Source organism: Panulirus ornatus, chromosome 34 (genome assembly GCF_036320965.1).
Source record: "Panulirus ornatus isolate Po-2019 chromosome 34, ASM3632096v1, whole genome shotgun sequence".
NCBI classification, from domain to species: domain Eukaryota; kingdom Metazoa; phylum Arthropoda; class Malacostraca; order Decapoda; family Palinuridae; genus Panulirus; species Panulirus ornatus.
Genome location: NC_092257.1, coordinates 13,338,252 through 13,358,251, shown reverse-complemented (window position 1 = coordinate 13,358,251; position 20,000 = coordinate 13,338,252). Strand labels below are relative to the sequence as shown.

Below are 20,000 nucleotides of genomic sequence, written 5' to 3'. Positions count from 1 at the left end.
GAGATATGCTTCGAATCATTCGTGGACGTTTAGCTTCACCATGAGCTTCGGAGGTAGTAATAGTGAACCCGAATGCACTCTTGGAGAATATAAGAAGTGCATTTAAAGCAAATGGAGACTTAAGTGTTGTTCTTGTAGTGGATCTACAGCTGGGAGAATGGAAGACCAAAGACATAATAAGGAGAAAGAGAGCTAAATTCTTTCCAGTTCTTGTCTGGGGAGTTGAGAATTTGGAAGATTCCAGCTGAAGTCTCTGGAACCATCGACGCTTCAGCAATGCTGGTATGGAGAGAGAATAGAGCTGGCGGGCAAGGGATGTTGTGGGAGAACATTCTGGTTGCTGGACATAATTGTTAGTGTGGTTTCTGAGGCGTCTCGACGAACGAAGTTTAGGAAGAACGTGGGCGTATAATGCCAAAGAGTTTAGAGTCTAGGACTGGAACCTGTGCTAGACTAAGAGAGAGAGAGAGAGGCAAATGATGAGGAACGTGAGGAGAAAGAAACTAGTTTAAAGGCTACTGATTCATCTGTAGATAAATATGTTAGTGTGCAGTTATCATGAGTCTCGATGGGCGTAGTAGTAGCAAGATATTTCAAGAGAACTCTGTCTCAGCTGGAAACTGGAAAAGGTATGAGGAAAAGATATACGTAGGAGAACCGAAAGAAAGTGAGTTCGGTAAGAACAGTTTAATCCCAAAACTTTGTAGAAGAATTGTGGGATAAGAAACCAAGAGAAGACTAGCCCAAGTTTATTGGGGAGAAAGCCAGGATCTGCTGCGAAAATAGAACGGGAGACCAGGTCAATACCCTTAACGAGAAGTTGAGATTAGAGTCTGCTTGTTCAAGATGATGAACAGATTGTTGGCAGGCAATAGAACCTTTGGCTTTACGGACTTTAGAGGCGAGCCTTCTGTTCCTTTAGGGGGAAAAGATATTCGCCTCTCTTAGAGAATGGGTTCCAGCTTGCAAGCCCTGTTCAAGGGCTGAAGAGAGTTTCAGTGGAAAACGAAATCATTGGAAATGTCTAAGACGCCAAGAGTTTGCATCGAATGCGTTTGGGCTTCGCATAAAGCAACACATCATTATTACTCACCACATAAAGTGTGATTGAAGTGTTGAGTATCAATATAGTATTTCCTTTAATCCATTCCTAATTATACTGTGTATATTTGTATAGTTTCTATATGGTAAACATGTTATGCTATCTAGGAGGCATTGTGTATGTGCCTATAGCCCCTGGGTTGTAAATGTGTGGGGATATGCTGTGCTTAGAGGATTAAATACTTTTATTCAGAAGTGTATAGAGTATTGAAATGGGATGTGTTCAGAGCATCAAACACTATTATTGAGAAATGTTTACAGTATGAAATATTTATACTGAAGTGTTTACAACATTAATTACCTTTATTGAAAAATGTTTACCGTACAGAATGGTTTTATTACCTTTATTGAAAAGTGTTTACAGTATAGAATGGTTTTATCTAGAGGCATTTAGAATGCCAAACACTGTTTTTGAGAAATGTTTAGGATATTTCTCTAACTCTAGTCTCAGAATAGTTATAAAAAGAGACTTGAGTTTCTAAGAAAAGATTCTTAAGATACATTTAGATATGATTTAATTAAAAACTCTCCTCGTGTCTCTAAGGCCCAGTTTGATAAGCTTCAAGACTTTCCCTTAAGAATAAGTTACAGTTAAGATCCACCAGGGGCCGCCTTTCTTCATGATGTTATATATTTATATATATATATTCTTTTATTTCTTTCATACTATCCGCCATTTCCCGCCTTAGCGAGGCAGCGTTAAGAACAGAGGACTGGGCCTCTGAGGAAACATCCTCACCCGGCCCCCTTCTCTGTTCCTTCCTTTGGAAAATTAAAAAAAAATGAGAGGGGAAGATTTCCAGCCCCCCGCTCCCTTCCCTTTTAGTCGCCTTCTACGACACGCAGGGAATACGTGGGAAGTATTCTTTCTCCCCTATCCCCAGGGATTATATATATATATATATATATATATATATATATATATATATATATATATATATATATATATACATATATAGTTGGGTCGTCCTTGATAGGCATTTCTCATGTCCGTGTGGAGGATGACTAGCCCCAGCTGGCTCTGCGTTGGCTTCCCCAGAACTTTCGTCCTGACGGTAAAATGAAATCACAACTTTCCCATCTTCAGATAAAAATGCTCCGGCCAAATGAAAATTACGAACTTGCGTCGTGTAATTGGATAATAGTAACAAATTGGAGGTGGGTAATAGGGTAACAAATTGGAGTTGGGTAATGGGGTAATTGTATTTGTAGGGCTTTTGTTTTTCTCTTCGTAACTACCTTTGTCTTTATTTACGTACACAGACGCGCCTTAGGAAAGCCAGGTAGGTACCCATGCACTGACCAGCCCTAAGGTGAGGATGAACACCTAGGGGTGGCTCCGAGGAAGAAATACCTCATCCAGGATGCGAACCCATGAGTGTGTGTGTGTGTGTGTGTGTGTGTGTGTGTGTGTGTGTGTGTGTGTGTGTGTGAAATATACTAACAGACAAACAGAAGCGGGTATGAAAAACAAATATGATCTAGCATCGATGTTTGAAATGGAAAAACCCAACCTCGATATCTCCCTTATACTGGATATTCTCATAGGTGAATATTGTGAATATTGGGAGTATTTAATTACTCCCGCCCTTATCAAAACTTTGTCCAGAAAAGTTATTACAGTTTTGCAGCGGGACAATGAAGAGGGCGACCCGACCGTTGAAGCGGAGGCCAGGTTAATTAAGGCAAGCAAGATATATTCTGTGGGACGTCAGAATTCTCTGAAGAGTACATGATTAAGAGAGGCCGAGGTAATTGCGTTCTCCAAGGCCATTATAGGCTTAGTCTTCACTATATATATATATATATATATATATATATATATATATATATATATATATATATATATATATATATATGTAGATGCATATGTATAAATATATATATAACCAAACTTGGCTTGCGTGTTGTTATGCTGCGAGGGAAAAGTCTCTCTCTCTCTCTCTCTCTCTCTCTCTCTCTCTCTCTCTCTCTCTCTCTCTCTCTCTCTCTCTCTCTCTCTCTCTCTCAAAAATAGCGAACAACACCCTCTTTAGACTGGGTAACGGTCAAACGTTGCTTCCTGGTGTGTGTGTGTGTGTGTGTGTGTGTGTGTGTGTGTGTGTGTGTTTTCAAGGCCTTAAAAAAACAGATCTCCACAGAACTTGTCGTTCATTATTAAGAAACTCTGTTTTCGCCCTGACCTGACATCTAACGTGACCTCTGATGACGTTTCATGACCTTTTCAACCATTTGTTTCTTCACCGTGGGGGAAAAAAAGGGAATTATAATCATAACTCAGTTAAGATGCGTCAGGCCAGTTCCTGTTCATAACAAGCTGACTTCATCTGCTATTAACTTCCCACCTCGTTTAGGAAAAGGGAAAGAAAATGGATAGTGTATTTTTTTCCCCTACGAACTATATTTCATCTTAAAGGGGAAGAAAGTTACTTTTTCCACAAATCTATATATCTTTCTTTCCTTCCTCTTCTTTTTTGACAATGAAAGTTTTTATTGTTCTGTATCTGGGCTTAATATACCCATGATTATTATCACAAAATCCCACATCCTATCATAGGATGTTAACGTGGATATGGGAAGCTACAAACATTAGTGTGGGATAGCATTTTATGTCCCTGTGTTTGATGTGGCTGTCACTCCCGCTTGGCTAATGGCATCTCCCTTGTGTGTGTTCCTGCAGGGCTGGTGCAAGGTCGAGATGGTGGACGCGGGGGCGCTGGGTATATGAACTTACCTTCCCCCAATGTGGCTGCTGAGGTAAGTCGTCTTTACCTTCATTTTATGGGCAAGGGGGGGAGGGTGGTTTGCCCATCACCTCCTCCCTGTATCATTAAGGTAAGTGGTTCCTGTTTACCTTCGTACATATGGGTAAGGTGGCGTGATTGTCTCCTAGACACTCTTATTAGTGTGAGTGGTTACTTCTCTGTTGGTATGGGTGAGGTGCCTCTTGCACTCACTGTTTACGTGTCCACATGACGCCCCAAGAGAGAGAGAGAGAGAGAGAGAGAGAGAGAGAGAGAGAGAGAGAGAGAGAGAGAGAGAGTTGCCAGAGGGGCCCATATCAACCATCCCTCTATCTTTCTATCGAGACTATCCACAGCAAATATTGCCAGCACTTACTGATATAAACTATTCCCCTAAAAGAGCCCTCCCCTCCCCATCCCTCCGCCCACCCGACCCTCCCTTATTAGGAAGGAGGAAGTCATAATTCGCCTCCTTTTTCTAAGGTCGACAGCACAACCCTCTCTGTAGCCTTAACCAAAGCAGGGTGTAGTCCCTCAACCCAGGTGGATCAGATAAGACCCATGAGGGATATTCTCAGGGCCGAATATTGACTGGTTGGTCATGTTTACAAGAGGGGGTAAATCGCCTCTCTTGCTGTAGTCATTTCTCAATGCATGATCCGTGCATGGCGGTGCATATAGAAGTAGTAAAACACACACACACACACACACACACACACACACACAAATAATATATATATATATATATATATATATATATATATATATATATATATATATATATATATATATATATATATATATATATATATTCAAGAAGTAGTTTGAGTAGTTCTGTTTTAAATGCAGGCCGGCTTTAACTTGGATGATGTTCGGTGTGTGACTGGGGGTTGTGAGGGGAGGCCGTGTTTGCGGCTTCAGAGTTGGGTTGTTTATTTTGCACCGGAGTTTGTTTGCTGTTTGTGTTGGGAGTGTGAGGGGAGAAGAAGAAGAACGGGGGAAGGGGGGGGGGAGGGTCTGGGGAGAGAGGGAGGGAGGGAGAGCGAGTCCGGGTGGGAGTTGAGTGGTATCCACGTGTGGCTCCTCTCTCTCTCTCCCTCTCACTCTCCCCAGAGATCTGTGTGCTCTCTAATTATTACGGTGGAGGGGAGCAGTGAGAGGTAGGGATAAATGCGTTTAGGGGGAGACGGTCTGATTATGCATTGTTCTTTCCTGATGGGGTTTAACATCAGAGGAGTCAGAGACTTAACATATATATATATATATATATATATATATATATATATATATATATATATATATATATATATATATATATATATATATATATATATATATTATTATTTTTTTTATTTTGCTATGTCGCTGTATCCTGCGTTAGCGAGGTAGCGCAAGGAAACAGACGAAAGAATGGCCTAACCCACCCACATACACATGTATATACATACACGTCCACACACAGCACATATACATACCTCTACATCTCAACGTATACGTATATATACACACACAGACATATACATATATACACATGTACATAATTCATACTGTCTGCCTTTATTCATTCCCATCGCCACCCCGCCACACATGAAATAACAACTCCCTCCCCCCTCATGTGCGCGAGGTAGCGCTAGGAAAAGACAACAAAGGCCACATTCTTTCACATCACTCTCTACCTGTCATGTGATAATGCACCGAAACCACAGTTCCCTTTCCACATCCAGGCCCCACACAACTTTCCATGGTTTACCCCAGACGCTTCACATGCCCTGGTTCAATCCATTGACAGCACGTCGACCCCGGTATACCACATCGTTCCAGTTCACTCTATTCCTTGCACGCCTTTCATATATATATATATATATATATATATATATATATATATATATATATATATATATATATATATATATATATATATATATATATATATCTGTGTGTGTGTGTGTGTGTGTGTGTGTGTGTGTGTGTGTGTGTGTGTGTGTATTCACACACCATATATTTATTTTTACAAGTTCGTTTCAGTTTGTATTCATCAAGCTTCACGGTTATTCAAGATACCGGGGCTAAAATTTTCTGGTCAGTAATTCATATAGCTAATGACCTCACGCTTCATTAATCTCGGTAGTTAATTATGTGACCTAATTAGTGGTAAATTATAGAGTCAGGACATCGCTCCATAGGAGGACAAAAAAAAGGGAAACGTAAGAAATTAATTAATAGCATTGTTTTCTAATTTAGGAGCAGATTTTATACTCATTTCTAATTACCCTGAGATATATAAGGCTAGTATCTTTATCTTACATGATCTCTAGCTTTCAATTTTGTTAAAGATCAAATCGTGAAGTTTAGATTAAACCTTCTCGTTGACTGTAACGGTACGAGTAAATGAAACATGGCAAGTTAGCATCGTAGACTTTTCTCGGCTAAATGCATCGATGTCACTCATTCTTTGTTCCCTTTTTCCTCTTCTTGTGTCAAGGACTCCAGTCATGGGAAGGTGCCTGTGCTATGAGAAGATGCTGTATAGAGAGAAGATAGCTATAGACAGAGAATGAGGGGAAAGGTGTGCAAAACAGGAGGTGAAAATGAGGAAGATGTATGTGCAGTGCGTTGGTGAGGGACGGCATACATGGCCCAGAGCTTTGTTTTCATTACATGTATAAAGTAAATCCAGCACTTCTGACGTTATATATATATATATATATATATATATATATATATATATATATATATATATATATATATATATATATATATATATTCATACCCTAAAAAGAGAAAATGTACGTATTTTGGAGGATGTGAAAGGCTTCACAACTGCTGAGATAATCGTATCGAAAATATGTTGATAAGTTTAAAGTTTGGCTTCTCTTACTGTATTTATCATCATATCTTGGAAGTCACTTTGTGAACGGCGATATACTCTCCAACGGGAAGGAGTACAAACTGGTGAGGCACTGAAGAAATATTAAGGATGTATCATCTGTTTAGTCTTCAAAGAGATATATCCCTCCACTCAAACACGACTAAATGAGTAAAGAAAAAAAAAACAGAGAGAGAAAGAGGCAAGAAAATAAGGTTAACCTCCACTCATTAAAACAGGAAAATCTCTGCTGTTTTTCAAGCAAGTCATATACTCAGATATCTCACTCATGAATGTTTAATTAACTTACTATATCGTAATGAACACGTGATGCTAAACCGGATTTAATCCTATGTCCCAAAAACTATAATAGAACCTTTTTACTTATACTTTTCAAGACATTTCCAAGTCGTCTTACTGAACACAACATGGACAAAAATATATCTTTAATTGGTGTTTTATCATGTCCTTTGATATCACTTTCATAGGTAATTAAGAAGACCAGTAGATCATATATACCGCAAATGGGAAGCTACGATGAGAAGAAAATGAATGACAATCTTATTAATATCAATAATTTGTCGTCTTAAATCTATTAAGAAAACCTGAGAGGACACAAAACAAATAAGATAATACATCTATCTTAAATCTTTATCAGGTTACTTCACAATTCTTATCTTAGATGACATCATAGTTAATCTGTGATATACTTTTCTAGGAATGAAAACCTTTTTGGAAGATGTTTCTCTGTTAACTGATCCTTGGAATACAACCAGTCCCATCCCTAATTACCGGCCGGCATATATACCTAATGGAAACATATGTTAATTACATGATAGCGGGTAATTATCTTGATTATCAAGGGTATTATCTCCAAAGTTTACCTTGCTGATAATTAGTCATGTTATCAACCTCTTAATTGTGTAATCCAATCTTTTTATTATATGTATACTTGGCTGATTATTGAGTTTCGGTTCCAAATTCAGGGTGGTGTAGTGGTCAGCGATCCTGACCGTGGCGTATTCATGGGCTCAGGGTCGAATCGTGGTTGCAGCACTCGGTACACAGTCAACCCAGCTGTTCATCATCCAACTCTAGGGGTTGGCCGATAAAATGGGTACCTGGCTCAGGCTAGGGAATATATATATATATATATATATATATATATATATATATATATATATATATATATATATATATATATACGTATACGATATGAGTTCTAAATATTCTGGAGTTTTATTCATTCACAAAATAAAGCAATATTGTAAATTTATCAGTTCTGGGTAACTTTCATAAGTCACATGTGTTCCTGAAAGCCAATACCCAATAGGGTACACGACTATTTTTGCTCAATAGTTTATGACATATTACTCGCATGTCTTTTTGTCTTTCATTTCTTGGAAGACATCAAGTGTCTGGAGGATTTGGAGAATATCCATTGATAATCGACTTGGCTTCTCGTGTTAGGTAAATATGTTGTCTTAGGGTAAAGCAGAGAAATGAGAACAAACCCCTTTTCGTGTTCTGTTAAGGGCTTTGAAAGACTGGTTGATCTGTGGTTATGTTCAAGTGAAAAAGAAGAAGATAAGAAGAAGAAGAAGAAGAAGAAGAAGAAGGAAAAAAAAAAGATGATGAGGAAGAAGAACAAAAACAAGAATAACAACGAAGACACTAGCCAGAGCTGGTAGATATTAAAAAAGGAAAAAGAAAGAAAGAAAAAAATGAGTGACGAAGATTTGGTTACCTTATGACTTCTCATCTTTACACGAGAGTAAAGCTCTTCTGGTGAAGGTGGCAGGAAGGCGCCCATTACAGCCTGGCTTCACCTCAGGCCGGGAACCTAAACTTCTCGACGTTCATTCATTAAGAAAATATTTAAGTCCACAGTTTGTCAGCTTGATATCTGCTCTTCCATCAGGATGATGAGGATTTACCTTCGTCCAGGCGAATTGAATGTAAAAGAGACGTTGCTTTATATATATATATGTATATATATATATATATATATATATATATATATATATATATATATATATATATATATATATATATATATATATATATATATTCCTTTGACTCCACGGATGATGTGATTATTACACGAAAGTGCACTTGGGAACTTATCGTGTTTCATTTCCCGCTGGACTCATATAGAGATATACTTGATCACGCGCTCAGTTATGATCCTTTCCAATATATGTATATATATATATATATATATATATATATATATATATATATATATATATATATATATATATATATATATGTATATTCAAAGTGCTTATGAATTTCTTTTCTTTATTCAGAGTGGTTAAGATTAAAGCTGTGCATCACCCTGACCATGACAAATCCTCTTGTGTTGCTCCTTTCATCAGTTTGACTGTCTGCAGATGTGTGTTCAAAGCGGTGTTGAATTCCCCTACTGCACAGTGCATGAGGTTTCTCAAAGGTGTAGGCGACGCCTCGAACAATATCGGACCCCAGATGTCTGCAAAGTTTTCTATTACCATTCCTTTCCATTTGACTGGTTATGTTTTCCCTCTGAGAAGATTCTACCATCTTTTCTCGTGCCATTGGGAACCTGTCCTTCAGCGATATTTGGGAAGTATTCCTTCCAGAATATTTTTCAAGGGAAGGTATTGATATTTTATGTCTTCCATGAATGTTTGTCCTCATAGTAAAGCTATGTGGTTGTCATTCCCTTCCATCATTGCCTTCAAAGGGGTGTCATCATTTTCTTCTACCTTTCCTCTCTTGTTTTGAAGATTAGTGTAAGATACATCCTCTTATATTCGTTGTGAAGACGCATCTGTTGGTTTGTTATGTTTACCAAAGGTAAAGATTATCAGAAATCGCTTCTACGAGATGTTTTGACATAATTGTCAATAATTTAAAAGACAATAATAATACTGTAACATAACGGATGTGATGTTGCCTTACGTTACGCTACAGGAAATGAAATTACATTATAAGATTATCTTTCACCTCAGTGGGGGACTGATTTTTTCTGTGTTGGGTTGGGGGGTGGTTGGTTGGTTGGGGGGGGGGGGGGGTTGGAACCTGTGAGACTGGAGGTAAAACTTGCTCAAGTCCAAGATTGTCACAAGACTCTGGTGGCGGAGTGCATGACGCGAGGGAACACCAGACCCCTTGACGATCTTGTCTTATAAGTTTCTCTATCTTAACTTGGCTAAGTGTTGAGGTCGACACCTCTCGCCCAGGCCTCTTGTACCATGAGGAAAGGATATATATATATATATATAATATATATATATATATATATATATATATATATATATATATATATATATAATATATATATATATATATATAATATAAATGCGTATATAAAAGGGGATGTGTGGGTTGTCAGCGTCCATATATGATGTATAGAGTCTCCTGAGGTTTTAAATCTCCTTTCTAATCCCACAACTGTGTCTTCTGTGGTGGTCCATTACTGATATTATACGTATTAGATGTGAGAGGTTGGGAGAGAGAGAGAGAGAGAGAGAGAGAGAGAGAGAGAGAGAGAGAGAGAGAGAGAGAGAGAGAGAGAGAGAGAGAGAACGTTATGGCCTCTCTGGTCGTTAGAGAAATTATGTTTCCCCGAGTCCTCTCTCTCTCTCTCTCTCTCTCTCTCTCTCTCTCTCTCTCTCTCTCTCTCTCTCTCTCTCTCTCTCTCTCTTCTTTCTGTCCGTCCGTCTATTTGTATGTGCATGTATCTCTTTCTATATTTCTCCCTCCCTTTTTATTTTTCTCTTCTCAGTCTGTTTATCTATCTGTCTATACATTTACCTATCTATCCATCCATCCATCCATCCATCTGTCTATCTATCTATCTTTCTATCTATCTGTCTATCTATGTGTCCTTTCCACGCCCTACGTTTCTTCCTATCCCGTTCTTTCACTACCCTGCTCGGCCACCCTTCTGTCCCTCCACTGTCCAACCTCATTGGAAGACGCCCCTTGGCCGCCAGCCTCACAGTAGAGACAGAAACTGTACATACAGACGATACGTACAGCTGCTGGGATCCTGATATTAACGTCTTCCTCGATGCAAGAATTGACAGAGCTCAGAGAGGCGAGGGAGCTTGAACTGCCAACGAAAAAGGACTTGCAATCATTCTTTACCGTAGTGATGATAATGAATCAATGTAAAATCAAGACGATTACGTTGATGATTACATACAAGCGCTTGGTGAAGAGTATCGGAGCGTCGCTGGTAGATTATATCAGGGTCGTAGTCCAGTTCCACTTATGTTGAGAGAGAGTTGTGAGGTGTGAGGCTCATCTTTTATCTGTCAGGATTACTGTCTCTTGGCGCACACTCTGGCGAACATCCTAACCAGAGAACAGCTTTGCGTGAGTGATTTCTCTTACAGTGTCAGCGAACGAACGTACTGCATCATCGCTTCTCAACCTGATCGATAAGAAATGGAATGAGGAAGAATAGTCTCATATATCATCGATTATGAGGTAGCTGCGGTCCCCCCCCCCCCCTTTGCATGGTGAAAGGGGTCCAAGTATGATGTAGATGATCCCATTCTATCGGTGGAGAGAGAGAGAGAGAGAGAGAGAGAGAGAGAGAGAGAGAGAGAGAGAGAGAGAGAGCCGATTCCGACTCACTCTCCCCCTTGGTAATATTTCACTGTGTGGCGCTTTGTACAATTGCCCTCGGTTCCTCTTATCTCTCTCTCACTCTCCCTCTCCCCTCACTTTGACTACCCTTCTTTTTATTTTAATTCTCTCTCTCTCTCTCTCTCTCTCTCTCTCTCTCTCTCTCTCTCTCTCTCTCTCTCTCTCTCTCTCTCCCTCTCCCTCCCACCCTCCCTCCCTCCCTCCTTCCCCTCTTCAGTCCCTGACTCCATCATATCTGTGTCTCCCTCCCATATTACCTCTTTGGCCTCTATCCCACTCCTACACAGAAGAGGACTTTAACCTCACCTTTCCCACCACTGTTCCTGAGGCCAGTGTCGACCTGTGCCATCTCTCATGGCTTCTGATTCCTCTCTACTTCAAGCTACGGCTAACGAGGCTACCTCCCCATCTGACCTCGGCTGACCTATGATAACACAATTCTCGAAGCTAATTGTCGTATTTCCAAGGCCTTGAACTCTCCTTTTACTGCTAGAGATATGCCTTGTAAGTCCCGGCGTTTTGTAATCCTTAGTTCCTCCATTACAGGAGCCCCTTCGGAGATAATCTTGCTGTGGGGATTCTCCGTGTCCCTTTAGGACCTCGTTCCAGCAGCCACTAGGGCTCTGAGACGATCCTCCTGTTCCTAAGTGGCTGCAGGAGTTAGGTTCTCGTCAAGCGTTCTAAACTCCAGGAATCACTCTCTCTTCAGGAGGGTCGTTGCCTGTGTGGGCAACGGGGTGTTGCTCTGTCCTCAGTGCATGATATGCTGCTCCTCCAGGCGTGGCATGCCTTTACCAGAAGGCAGGATGTCTCTCCCAGAGGTAGGATATCTTTACCAGAAGGCAGGATGTGTCTCTCCCAGAGGTAGGATATCTTTACCAGAAGGCAGGATGTCTCTTCCAGAGATAGGATATCTTTACCAGAAGGCAGATGTCTCTTCCAGAGGTAGGATATCTTTACCAGAAGGCAGGATGTCTCTCCCAGAGGTAGGATATCTTTACCAGAAGGCAGGATGTCTCTTCGAGAGGTAGTATGTCTTTACCAGAAGTCAGGATGTGTCTCCCAGAGGTAGGATATCTCTCCCAGAGGCAGTATGTCTTTCCTAGTGGTAGGATATCTCTCCCAGGGGAAGGAAGCATCACCTGAAGGATGGTGGTTCTCTCTCAACAAGCAAACTTTAGCAAGACTCCAGCGAACGCACGTTCCTTGTATTCTGAAATATGAAAACACCGTGACGAGTCTCGTGTGTTCCCTGGGGAGGTCGTGTCCTCAGAGGATTTCCTGCAGTTCTCTGCTTCAGCACTCCTTCCTAATCCTCCCTCCCTCCTCTCTTATCCTTTTCGTTTCTTTCTCCCTTTTTTCTTTTTTAACACTATCCTCGTCTCGTTTATTATGCCTTCTTGACCCTTCTATCAGTTCTCTCCTCTTCCTTTTCCACTCCTTCATACTACCTTTCTTTTAACACTTCTTTGTTCCAATCCCACTTACACCTCCTTCTTCACTCCATTACACCACTTGCTGGAGGGGTGGAGGGGGGTCCTTCCAGCCCACATTACGATGGCGGGAACCACAACAGCCACTGTTGTGCTCTCATGTATCGCTCCCAAAGTTTTCTTTGATGGTCCAGGTGCTATAATTATGCATGTGTGTGTGTGTGTTTGTGTGTGTGTGGGTGTGTACGTATATGTAAAGGGATATGCATGTCTGCATAGCAAAGATTTGGGATGTAAAGTAATGTATCTGCGTTTCTATGCATCTCGTAAGACTTCTATTGTGTTCATGTGTACACAGAGCAAAGCCTGGGTACGTTGGTCACCTCTGATGATAATGTATGTATGCACACTTGTAATTCTATGTATCTTGGAGGTTTAATAAGGCTATATCCTCGTGTCTCTTGTGTTGGCAGTCGGTAAATATGTGTCTAGTGCACTGTTGAGTGGATGTAGCGGTTCTCTGCTCTGTGTGTGTGTGTGTGTGTGTGTGTGTGTGTGTGTGTGTGTGTGTGTGTGTGTGTGTAGGAGTAAACACATGGTACATGTGTATAAGGTTAAGAGACGGGGCAACAACGCGAGTGGAAAACTTTTTCCTCAAAAAACACAGACAATGATAATAGACAACGAACAAAGGCTCGGTCCTCTGTTCTTAATGCTGCCTCGCTAACGCGGGAAATGGCGAATAGTATGAAAGAAAAGAAGAATATATATATATATATAATGCTCTAGTGTGTTTTTGGGCGTTGGAAAACCATTTCGTTCATGATTTACCAATGCTAGTAATACAACCTTAATAAAGCTTCTCTTTACTGACAGATTTCCTGCAAAACAACCGAAACATTTAGATAATATTCGTTTGATGTCGTCCATTATCTCTTTTTTTGTATCACTTCTAATTTGGTTACAGAAGTTCCTCCACATCAGTCCTGTGATGTGAGTTTCTATTTATCGTTGGAATGCCGGATGTTTACCAAATCATGCCTATTTACGGGTGAAATCCCACAAAAAAATACAAAGTATTTTCCCCCCGTCATGATTTAGACGTATTTTGAGCTAATGTTCAAAATATTTGGCACAGTCATGTCTCTCCCACATACCCAACTTAAAATAGAATTGATATACTTGTTATTTGATCGTTTCTGGTTTTTCTAAATAGATTAGAAATTTGCCAAGAATTCGTGTGCCATAAAGACACACTCTCTCCACCCCGGCATAACACGAAGCAGTAAATATGGATCCACACTATTATTATTTATATATATTCTTTTTTCCTGTGGTGAGCGCTACCCGCCAGTGTTGCCTTTAGGGGGCCAGAATTTCCTCGTAGGTATTCGTAGGTAGGTAAGTTTAAGGAGGTCAGATGACGACGATTTGGTGTGTACTTACGCCAGGAAAGTAGACCTCGACCAAGCTGTATGATATGGTACTTACCTCCAAGTCTCTCTGGTCGAACTGTTCTCGACGTACTGTGTTGACCTCCTCTTCTCTTCTCCCCTCTCCTCTCCCTTCCCCCACAACACTTGGGGTGGGGGATAATCTTCCTCCCCTTTCCTGGGGGGTGTGAGTAATGGCATATTACAGGGATTCGGTAGGAGGAGGAAGAAGAAGAGGAGGAGGAGGAGGGAGGGAGGTGCTGTACTGGCATAGGTATTGGGACTAGGAACCTTGTCCCTCCTCCCTACTCCCACAACCCCCAGCCACTCTAGGGGTCTTCCCGAAGTCCGTCCCGCTCTGGGAGCCATGTCGGGTTGTCCAGAGGGAGTGAGGGAATCTGTGATCAAGGCTTTGGGGACGTGGGGGGATGGGGTTTTTTTTTCAGTTTTTTCTTTTTCTCTCTATTTTGTCTTTTATTTTATTCCCCTTCGATCGCCTGCCTGCCTGCGTCTCTCTCTCTCTCTCTCTCTCTCTCTCTCTCTCTCTCTCTCTCTCTCTCTCTCTCTCTCTCTCTCTCTCTCTCTCTCTCTCTCTCTTCGTCGTCGTCTTCGTCATCATCATCGACCACGTCCCCTATCGCTCGCTCAGGCCGCCGCTCCCCTGTGTACGTGTGTGTGTGCGTGTGTGTATGTGTGTGTGTATACGTCTCTGTGTGTGTGTGTGTGTTGTGTGTGTGTGTGTGTGTGTGTGTGTGTAGTAACCAAGTGGGTGACGGACGGCGTCTCTCGTACCACTTTCATGGGCCGGCCTCCTCGTCGCTAGATCCCCCATCCCGTGACGTTGGCTTTCATCTGGATGGAACCCATAGTGCTTTTTTTTTGATAGGGGAGGGGAGGGGAGGGGGGGAAGGGTAGGAGATGGGGGGGAGGGGGGGAGAACACACTCTTCCTTATTGCGTGGCGTATAGATATGGTTCTTCGTGGTAACGCTTTTGGGGCTACTTTTGTGTGTCGTTTATATATATATATATATATTCCCACATACCCAACTTAAAATAGAATTGATATACTTGTTATTTGATCGTTTCTAGTTTTTCTATATAGATTAGAATTTGCCAAGAATTCGTGTGCCATAAAGACACACTCTCTCCACCCCGGCATAACACGAAGCAGTACATATGGATCCACACTATTATTTAATTATATATATTCTTTTTTCCTGTGGTGAGCGCTACCCGCCAGTGTTGCCTTTAGGGGGCCAGAATTTCCTCGTAGGTATTCGTAGGTAGGTAAGTTTAAGGAGGTCAGATGACGACGATTTGGTGTGTACTTACGCCAGGAAAGTAGACCTCGACCAAGCTGTATGATATGGTACTTACCTCCAAGTCTCTCTGGTCGAACTGTTCTCGACGTACTGTGTTGACCTCTTCTTCTCTTCTCTCCTCTCCTCTCCCTTCCCCCACAACACTTGGGGTGGGGGGATAATCTTCCTCCCCTTTCCTGGGGGGTGTGAGTAATGGCATATTACAGGGATTCGGTAGGAGGAGGAAGAAGAAGAGGAGGAGGAGGAGGGAGGGAGGTGCTGTACTGGCATAGGTATTGGGACTAGGAACCTTGTCCCTCCTCCCTACTCCCACAACCCCCAGCCACTCTAGGGGTCTTCCCGAAGTCCGTCCCGCTCTGGGAGCCATGTCGGGTTGTCCAGAGGGAGTGAGGGAATCTGTGATCAAGGCTTTGGGGACGTGGGGGGATGGGGTTTTTTTTTCAGTTTTTTCTTTTTCTCTCTATTTTGTCTTTTATTTTATTCCCCTTCGATCGCCTGCCTGCCTGCGTCTCTCTCTCTCTCTCTCTCTCTCTCTCTCTCTCTCTCTCTCTCCTCTCTCTCTCTCTCTCTCTCTCTCTCTCTCTCTCTCTCTCTCTTCGTCGTCGTCTTCGTCATCATCATCGACCACGTCCCCTATCGCTCGCTCAGGCCGCAGCTCCCCTGTGTACGTGTGTGTGTGCGTGTGTGTATGTGTGTGTGTATACGTCTCTCTGTGTGGGTGTGTGTTGTGTCTGTGTGTGTGTGTGTGTAGTAACCAAGTGGGTGACGGACGGCGTCTCTCGTACCACTTTCATGGGCCGGCCTCCTCGTCGCTAGATCCCCCATCCCGTGACGTTGGCTTTCATCTGGATGGAACCCATAGTGCTTTTTTTTGATAGGGGAGGGGAGGGGGGGGAAGGGTAGGAGATGGGGGGGAGGGGGGGAGAACACACTCTTCCTTATTGCGTGGCGTATAGATATGGTTCTTCGTGGTAACGCTTTTGGGGCTACTTTTGTGTGTCGTTTATATATATATATATATATATATATATATATATATATATATATATATATATATATATATATATATATATATACGTGAGTCGTTTATATGTATACGTACGTCAAGATAACGTCACCAGACCACATCATCAACCCAGTGAGCTAATTAGAACCAGGAGCTTCATCAACGGCTGAACCACATCATTGCTCTCATCAGAACCGGGTTACTACAATACACCTTCTTGTATACGAAGCCAGGAAGAATGGGCGGTAGAATATGAGGATACTGACGTCATAAAATATGAGAATATTGATGTCATAAAATATGAGAATATTGATGTCATGAAATATGAGGATATTGATGTCATAAAGTTTTAAAACAAAGATGTCCATAGGATATAAGGGCAGTGAGTGAGGGGGGAGGGGGGTGGGGTAGACGATGTCGTAAATATGAGGGCAGTGAGGGTTAAGGGGTTGGGTTGGGGGGGGAGGGGAACCGTCATGAAATTTTGACCAGGCAGGGGAAATTCGACGTCCTGAGAGAAAAAATGGTTTGTTTTGATCTCAAATTCCCTTTTTTTTTTTTTTTGCCTCTCTCTCTCTCTCTCTCTCTCTCTCTCTCTCTCTCTCTCTCTCTCTCTCTCTCTCTCTCGTGGTGAGTAATTCTTCTCGCATCAAGCGGTTAATCCGTTTACGACGCAGGGCGAGCGTGTTTGTGCGCCTTGAGCGCATGGTAGCAGGACGGGTAATGATGTGTCTGTGGACGCAGTGAAGGAAGTCTTTATATCATCACACCAAGTCATGGTCTTTCTCACGTACGAATAAATCATTTTATATCAGACATAAAACTCTTCTGTCAGGGAGGACATCTCCCCCTGATGACGTGATTATTACACGAAAGTGCACTTGGGAAATTATCGTCTTTCATTTCCCCATCAGAGTCCTGGAACACTGACGTGGAAGAGTGATTCGCTCACGTCTGTAGAGTACAGTTTCAGATGTGTGTATGTGTACTGGGGTGGGGCTTCAGAGTAAGATAGGATGGGCGAAGGGAGACGATTCAATAGCTCTTAACTGGAGTTTGGATGTATGTGTGTGTGTGTGTGTGTGTGTGTGTGTGTGTGTGTGTGTGTTTATTAAGATGATTACAAAAGATACGCCAAGCTATTCCTCCGCCACGTACCTCCTTGCTCAGCGTTACCCAACACACAACCATTCCATTGGACAGATATTTCCCCGCTTCCTCACCTGAATATATAATGTTACTTTCACATAATTCCCCTACCTGTCAGACTCCCTGTAGGCCTACCGTGGTCGGAGGGAAAAAAGATATATACGAGGAGAAAATGATAATACTCGTGACTTGGTAGAAATAGTGAATGGGATACAAGACATGAAAGGAAATTTCTTGAGAGGAAGGGAAGGGTATTTCTTTATTTTTGGGGGTGGGAGTTTGGGAAGGGGGCCTTTTAAGATTCTACAGGGGGATGGCTGAGTCAAGGGAAAGGACCAAGATGGATGATAGAGCAGAGAAGGAGGAGGGAGGGAGGGAGGGAGGTGATGGTAGGTAGGGAGAGAGAGAGAGAGAGAGAGAGAGAGAGAGAGAGAGAGAGAGAGAGAGAGAGAGAGAGATACGGGTACAGAATATAGAGATAAGGGGACACGGACATAGAGAAAGATCCAGAATGGAAGACAGAAAAGGAGCGAAGATGACATAAGATAAAGGTAGGAAGAGAGATCTGATAAAGCCAGAGCCTTAAATGTCTTATAAATGGGAGAGTTAACGATGGTGCTAAGATAGTTAAGACAGTTTATCATGGCCAAATCTATACTATCTCTCACGACTTAAACACTAAAATCAAAGAAAACATGAAAAAATATCAGTTGTAAAGGAAGGAAAGTAAATTGGAATCGCACATCACATTTTTCTATCATTAATCACCTATTTTTGTATCTTTTCTTTTCATTTCTGGGAAAACAAGAATTGAAGAGACTTGATTATAAGAATCAAACAGACTTTCGTTTTATGACTCTTCGTCTCTCTCTCTCTCTCTCTCTCTCTCTCTCTCTCTCTCTTTCTCGTCACTGCAGCATTTATACCCTCTGCAGTTTCCTTTTAAGGCTCTCGACGGACGCAGAATGCAAACGCGAGGTCAAAGAAAAATGCCCACGAGGCAGATTACATCCCTGTGAGGTGAGTGGGTCATCAAACCTCCTCTCCCTCCAAGGAGACAAGGGAACGTTAGACCTCGAGAGAGAGAGAGAGAGAGAGAGAGAGAGAGAGAGAGAGAGAGAGAGAGAGAGAGAGAGAGAGAGAACAGAGGTAATGAGACGGAGACAAACATTGATTCGCAATGGAGATGTCACATCCTCCACGCAGCGTTTAAAATTCTTCTCCCTATGTAAATGACGTCCTTGTCCCTCTATATTTTTCTCCCCGACGCTAGACATCAAACAGACGAAGACTTCGGAGATGAAGGATAACACAGACAGAGTGATTAAAGATACCTAAGAGAATATCTTACCTTGATAAAGACCAACTGTAATATTAGCCTTAAATCCTCATCATTTTCCTCTATCCTTACTCTTAAGAACACACACACACACACACACACACACACACACACACACACAACACACACACACAGAAGCCCTTCTCGTGACCGACTGTTCAATACTCACTGTACTTTTTTGCTGCTGATGAAGTCCTTCCTAGACACTTAGATCACTCTTTTGAGCACCAGTGAAATACTGATGGCAGGTCCTGCTCGTGAAGAAGTGCTCGCTCCCCTCCCGCTCAACACAGACGCTTTTTACGACCGCCAGGGTAATATTGATAGCAGTTCTTGCTCCTGACGAAGTGCTTCCTTCTCTCCTAAAGTCGTCCTTGCCTCCTTCCTACAGACGTGAACCCTTGCCTCCCTCCTGCAGACGTGAACACCAGTACAGTCCTCTTTGACTGACCCTGCTCCTAGCGAAGGTCTTGGACACATGAATCCTATTCATGACAACTATGTTATACTGATGGTTGATCCTGCTCCTGACGAAGTACTTCCTCCTCTCCTGAAGATGTCCTTTTTCCCTCCGAAACTACACACACCAACGTCATTGCAATCCCGTCGATCGACAATGCTCCTGACGAAGCTCTAGCAGACCTATAGATCATAGTCATATGACCTTTTATAATAATGATGTTGGATCCTGCTCCTAACTACCCTCTTTGTCTCTCTCCTCCTGACGAAGCTCTAGCAGACCTATAGATCATAGTCATATGACCTTTTATGATAATGATGTTGGATCCTGCTCCTAACTACCCTCTTTGCCTCTCTCCTCCTGCAGGACAATGAACCCCAGAGTTTGTTTCGTGGTGACGGCGAGGCGTCGGACTCCGACACGGGTGAGGACCCCGGTCCCCCAGCGTCCGCCCTGACCCGGCGTCGGGCCCTAGTGCCTCCCAAGCTCCTCACCGACACC

The 20,000-nt window shown here is 42.2% G+C and overlaps 1 protein-coding gene across 7 annotated transcripts in view; it reads left to right on the top strand.

Moving 5' to 3' along the window:
- LOC139759876 (uncharacterized) overlaps positions 1-20,000 on the top strand; it is a 406,891-nt gene that overhangs the window by 304,589 nt on the left and 82,302 nt on the right. For all 7 annotated transcript variants that reach the window (XM_071682396.1, XM_071682397.1, XM_071682398.1 and 4 more), the window contains 2 exons: positions 3,782-3,858; positions 19,866-20,000. The exon at positions 19,866-20,000 is cut by the window's right edge and continues 47 nt beyond it. In XM_071682396.1, the coding sequence (XP_071538497.1) occupies positions 3,782-3,858; positions 19,866-20,000 (212 nt within the window). The remainder of the gene's footprint in view (positions 1-3,781; positions 3,859-19,865) is intronic.